The 6,893-nt window shown below is 26.1% G+C and overlaps 1 protein-coding gene across 1 annotated transcript; it reads right to left on the bottom strand.

The window, feature by feature from the left end:
• Positions 1–3,139: 3,139 nt before the first annotated feature.
• On the bottom strand, positions 3,140–5,757 carry LOC127135326 (uncharacterized). The gene is made up of 7 exons (XM_051062090.1): positions 5,560–5,757; positions 5,379–5,465; positions 5,095–5,289; positions 4,833–4,997; positions 4,644–4,697; positions 4,122–4,259; positions 3,140–3,577 (listed from the first exon to the last, which is right to left on the bottom strand). Exons 1-7 carry the CDS (start codon positions 5,716–5,718, stop codon positions 3,209–3,211), a joined length of 1,167 nt encoding a protein of 388 aa, XP_050918047.1. The 5' UTR covers positions 5,719–5,757; the 3' UTR covers positions 3,140–3,208.
• Between the last annotated feature and the right edge of the window lie 1,136 nt (positions 5,758–6,893).

Genomic DNA, 6,893 nt, shown 5'->3' with positions numbered 1-6,893 from the left:
ATATGTTATCACATTTATTTTGCTTTTCGCCTTCGTTGCATCCATGGTGTACTTGGATCTACTTATTGGAACAATCTCTGGCTAAGTGGTCTACCTTCTGACAAACATATCATGTCATGGACCTAAGCTAACAATCCCCAAGATGGTACTTCTTGCACTTATGAAACTGCGTGTATTTAATTGGTCTCACATTCTGACCTTTTTTTTCTTCTTTTGGATGGTGATCCTCTTGGCTTCATATGTTGGCTAGTCCTCCCATGATCACCCCGACACTTCCTGAATTTCTCCCTCTCTTGTGGAATCTTCTTCAAATTATGCTCAATTATATAACATTGGTCAAGTAAATTTGCACAGGTGTTATAACGTTCTTGATCCACCATATGCTTGATCTCCCCTCTAATACTGATCTTAAATGGATTAATCTTCCAACGCTCATCTGAAACATAAAGGGTCTGACTCGATTGGGTTGCCATGTCTTCAAACTTTGCTGCAAATTCTGCCACGATCATGTAACCTTGTCGAAGAAGTTAAAATTCTAACTCTTTATTGGCTCTTATACATTTTGGAAAATACTTGTCTAACACAGCTTCCTTAAAGTGTTCCAAATATTTGGTAACCCCCATAGTTGTCATCATAGCAGACACATTCATCCACCACCAAGTTTTAGGTCCCCTGAACATCTGGGTGGCACAAACTACTTTGTTCTCTTTAGTACATGATGTTACTTCAAAGATCCTCTCTATGTTGGTAAGCCAATAGTGAGCTAAAGAGGATCTAAATCTCAGTGGAATTCCGAAGGAGTCATTTGATAAAATTCTTAAAGACCCATGTTTCTTGCATTCTTCTATGGAGGTTGTTCATTGTTTTGCATCTGTTGAGAAGTTGGCTAGGTAACCTGCATCTGCTGCATCATCTGCATCATAAAGTCTTCGTGTTGTTACTGCATTTTCAGTTGATGTTTGTCATACCCTAATTTTTAACTCTAAGATCCCACATACTATTGACATCCTTGAACATAAAGAAGGTCACTTCTTGGTCCCTCTCCCTCTCATCTTTGGGTTATGCTATTGCAGGGATCATCAAGTACCTCTTTGTTGATGTTTTTACTTTTGTGTTTACATGTCCATTGTTTATTTAACCACTAATCAAAATAGCAAAAATATGTTTTGTTTTTATTTTGTAAGATATCGATTAATTCTCAAGAGGGGGGGTCTATCTTTAAATGCATGATCTCAAAGGCTTTAAAGCACCTTTCAATCTCATTTTGAGCAAGAATACATCAAAGTTTTGTTGCTTACTTCTCAAGGAAAGTCAAAGGTTCATGTGTTTATTTCTATGTCTTATTCAACAAGTAACTTCAAACTTTGAGCAAATTAATCAAGAGACATTGAAGGACACCTTATTTTGAGTTCATATGATCACCCATGTGTTTTGAAATGCAAGGAAAGTCCAAGTACACAAGCTTGTTCCAAGTGGTTTAACCAAAAAGTCAACATTTGAAGTCAATGTTCCAAGGATCACAACTCCTTCAATTCTCAATATTTTTGAATGCTTGTTTTTTCATATGACTGCTATCAAACATCTTCTACAACTTCTCTTTACATGACAAGATCCAATTATGCTTGGAGGATCAACAAAAGTTTGGAGACATTATATGTCATTTGTGGACTTAGTGAAATTTGACCTATTTTCAAATGACTTTTTCTAAACTTTCAAGATTCATAACTTCTTCAAATCTCAACATTGGAGGAAAATTCTTTTAGCACAATGTCATTTGTGATTCCCTCTACAAGTTTTCCTTATATGATTAAGGTCAAATTATGTTTGGAAGACCATAGAATCCATTGAGACATTACGAGTCATTTTCAAGCATTGGACACTTGAATTTTTTCTAAGTTACATAACCAATTTTTCATGCCAACTTCAACATGCCATAACTTTGTTCTCAAGAATCCAAATGAAACCTCTCTTGAAACATTGTAATCTTTGTTATAATGACAACACATTACAAAAAGAATGAGACCAAAAAGCCTTCGGAACAAGATGCCCCATTGAGTTGAACATGATGACTTAGAACTGAAGAAATCACCAGTGTCCGAAATTTGAACTTCATTAATAATGAGAGAAACTTAGAATCACTTGCTATCAAATTTATTCATGCATTTACTACTTGAAATCGAAGGAAAGAACAATAGATGTTTCTTTAGAAAAATTACATAATAAAAAAAATGGAAATGTAAACTAGTGCCCTCGGATACCGTTAAGGATCTTTAATTACAATATGGATTTATTAAAAAATAAAAAAGATTAAAAGATTTATTTAAGACAACAAAAAATTAAAAAAAATTCTAAATCATAATACATAAAAATTAGCCGTTAGAAAATTAACTGATATTATTACTTTGCATTTTCATTTAATGTTGCTTAATCCTCATTATATTTAATTTTAATGCCTGCAATTTTTTAATTTCAAAAAAATAATAATTTTCTTTGGATAGCCAGTTTACATAATGATAGTGGATCAAGTGTATAATATGTCTCCTAAATTTGGACGTGTTACATACATATAGTTCTATTTGATCACTTTTTTAAGAATATATTATATTTGTTTTTTTATAAATATGATATCTATTTGTTTATTTATAATTTTTTTAATATAAAATGTATTTTTATTTGTTTATTTTTGTGAAATATGTTTTATTCTTTTTTAAATTTATTTTTGTGAAATATGGTTTTATTCTTTTTTCAATATAATAAAAATATGATTAACCTCTTAAAAAATGTTTGTAGAAAAACCAGTGTAGTGATTATGATTGGCTAAAGATAAAATAATAAAATGATGTGTCCTTTATTAAAAAGGTTTTATTACTAAGCAAATGTGTAATATAGATGAGCTTTTAAGAGAGAACAAAATATATTTACACATAAATAATAATAATGGTTTTATTAGTTGAGTATTAAAATAGTAGACAATTCAAAAGTTCCTTCTAATATTTACATATACTTTAATACTACTTATTACTACCTAATAAAGTAAAAGCATTTTATATTTTTACTTTTATATAATTGAAGAGTAATATTTTACATTATTAGACCATAAAAACCTTTAAAAATCTAAATTTAACATTTTTAAAATATATTTATTTAAAAAGACAAATGCATATCATTAGAAATCTTTATTACATATAACAAAACCTGTTTACTGTAGTTAACTTCTACAATTACCACCCGGTCCACCAAATTGAAAAAAATATCCTAAATCCTTTCTCTTATCTTCATAGTTTGTAAGTCCATAGCATTTAGGAGCATCATTGTAGCTATCTACGATAAATGGAAAAGGATCGTAAGGCTCTCTAATTATATTTAGATATTTAATAAACTTAAAATAAGATGCATGAGTGACGTCTTCATCAGGATAATATCCGGAACCCATTGCAGGACTAGTAGTACCCGCAGGAGTAACTGTATATCCACCCCATCCTACTTGATCAGCTTCGTACAAGATGGAGAATAAAGCTGCGGGAAAATATCCAATATCTTTATCTCTAACTTTTAACCACCAATTGCCTGTATTATCCTGAAAAGCATAACATTTAATGATTTTACTGTTAGATTGTAAAATATCAAATATTTATGATTAAATTTTAAGAATTTAATCTCATATAAGAAATATACTAAATAATATTAAAATTTGTATAAATTTTAAATTAAATCTCTTTGAACTTCATCACTAGATAATATATATATAATATATATATATATATATATATATATATATGATCAACTATTTTAAAATAATTTTTTTTAACTTACTTCAAATTAAATTTAATCTAATTATTAATTAATATTTTTACTTAATCAACCATTATATTAGATTCAATTTTAATGATTATAATTTGAAATAAATTAAAAAAATTACTCTTACAATAAGTCGATCGCCGTGTGTGTATATATATATATATATATATATTATATATATATATATATATATTATATAATATATAATATATATATATATATATATATATATATATATATATATATATATATATATATATATATATATATATATATATATATATATATATATATATATATGAGATTTTATGTAAAGAGATGACCTTAGAAATTTGAAGCCGAACTTCGTAAATATCTCCTCCATAGGTAGATGTCTTAGATATATGTGAACCCAAATAAAATGTTCGGTCAACTTGAATGAAACCCTTGCACAACATATTGAAACATCCATTTTTACCTGACTGTATTTTTTTAATACATGTTAGAATTTTTAAAACCAAATATTTTGATTTTCAAACAAAATTACATATAAAAGATTCAAAAAAATATAAGAAACATTGAATAAAATAATAAATATATTCATAACAATTTTATGTGAAAGGAGCATTTTTATTTAACAATTTCAAAAATATTGTAGAGTTATCTTTAAGCTAAAATGCATTGAAAACATCTACAATTTAAATATTTCATAAATAATTATATATAATAAAATGAAATGGTGATAACTAATTGGTTGAAGATATAATAATCAAGTATTTGTGGTGGGAGAAAAGTTATCATTTATGTAAAATAATTAGTATAATATAAATTAGTGAATATTAAATAATATATAAACATTAACTTACCGCCCAGAACGAGTATAAATGAGTTTCACCATTATTATATAATAGCGGAGACACCTAACAAATATGAGATAAATTATAAAATAAATTATATGTTTTCAAATTCAATTAAATATCAAAGTTGTATCTATAAATACATGCATGTTTATAGAAAAAAAGAAAACTAGAATTATAAATTAAATTAAAACTCACATGCCATCCAATCGAAATTTTATTAAGATTATCTCCTTCTCCATTTAGAACATATAAGTTACCGCTACTTGATTGACCCTTATAAACTTTTGGATTCCAAACACTAGTAGTTCCACTAGCTCCATAATAAGGAGCATTTACATGTTTAAGATTCAGTCGAGCAAACTACAATTTTAACATATTCATTAACTTGAAAAAGTTATAAATATTAATTATATAAATAAAAATTAATTTTTAGTATATAATATTCGAAAAAACTTACATGATTAAGGGCACTATTTTGAGTTAGATTTTCAGCATTGAATAGATATTTGCCTTGAATTAAATCATTTTTGTGTGTTCTTCGGATAGGAACTGTTCCTTGAGGACACCTAACTGTCTCAAGAATGAATCTAGACTTTTCTGATGAATTTTGAATTCTTCTTTCAGTAATATTTCTTTCAAAAATTGGTTTTCTCTATCATAAAAAAAAAACAAAAATAATCATTGAAACAAACTGTATAAGTAATAAAAGAAATTGAAAATAATATACAATAATTGTTTTACCTGCAACTTGTGATTTTTCAATAAAGGATGATCAAAAGCAGGTTGTTTGTTAATATCAATACAATCGACTATGTATCCTGATTTTATCTATAAAAACCATTGAAATTCAATAAAAAATAAATATTAGAATAATAAATCAAATTAAGATGACCTAAACCACCAACAAATTATGTGTAAATACATGAAAACTCTTTATAGGAGATTTGTTAAGGATATTTAGTTGCCTCTCCAATTCCAAATCTTCATCTTTCAGCCCACTCTGCATACCATGATCTCTATAGCTAGTACTATTAATCACCAAACACATAATCAATAATAAGATATTGATCATTTTTGACATTTTCTTTCACTGATGACTTAATTTTCATAGACCAGAGTTTAGTATATTATTTATATATAGACAAATGTTAAAAAACAAATGAAGTAATATATAATTTAATCAATATAAAATGTATGTGGTCAATGAAATAAATTGAATACATTACCTTTTCTTATATCTTTTGGGAGAAATAATTCTTAATAAATACATTTTTTACTTTTTTATTATTTTTTTGGAATAATTTTTTGTAAAATCGTTTTTTAGTTTCCCCTCTTCAATTGAAAAAGTCATAATATTTCATTTTTAATAGCACTTACCATCTAAATATTTGTAGCTTTTTCTTATAAACATACATTCAATTTCACAAGTATATTACATTATTTTTGAATTATTAGTCATTTAATCATTTCATACAAATTAAAAGTTAGATAATTTTATATGAGAAAGATAAATTATAATTTATTAAAATAATTATATTTCTTGAATATTATTATATTTTAAAAATAAATAAAATGAGAAGTGGGAGTAATAAATAAATAAATTTATGTTAGTTAAATTAAATGAATGTAAACAGTCTGTTTGGATTCAATCACAACTATTTATTTATATTATGTATTATAAATAAAATCATGTTGTATATTTTTATACAATATTTTATTTTATGGTATAATTTATTACCAACATTTGAATTGCATATAATCAAATATTTTGTTAAATAATAAAAATTTAATCTTTATTGAGCTCATGTTGAAATCTACGTCAACACTCTAAATAAATTTTAGTATAATAATAGGGTAATAGTTGTACGTCAATTGATCCCAATACTATTACAAAATATGCACTTCGTAATATCTTCTTATTTTCATCATCATTAATAACAAATTAATAACTTATATTTAGATGTCTCTATTTTTATTTATTAAAATTTTTTTATCACTGTCAAGTCTAACAACTATGGTGATAGATTAGGAGTGACATGTTTGAATCCAATCATCATTAATTTTTCTTTTTTCGTTACCAAAAAGAAGTCTGCCCTTAATTTTTTTATTTATATTAAAATTAAAACATTTTTTTCATAGTGAAATATGGCGCCTTTATTATTTTTATTTAGTATAAAATCATTTTTCACCACGGTACAACCTAACAACTGCGGTTATAGATATGAGTGATACTCTTCTAATTCCAGCACCAATAAT

Source organism: Lathyrus oleraceus, chromosome 1 (assembly GCF_024323335.1).
Source record: "Lathyrus oleraceus cultivar Zhongwan6 chromosome 1, CAAS_Psat_ZW6_1.0, whole genome shotgun sequence".
Taxonomy (NCBI): Eukaryota; Viridiplantae; Streptophyta; class Magnoliopsida; order Fabales; family Fabaceae; genus Lathyrus; species Lathyrus oleraceus.
Note: the sequence above shows the minus strand (reverse complement) of the source record. Positions and strands in the feature narration are given on the sequence as shown.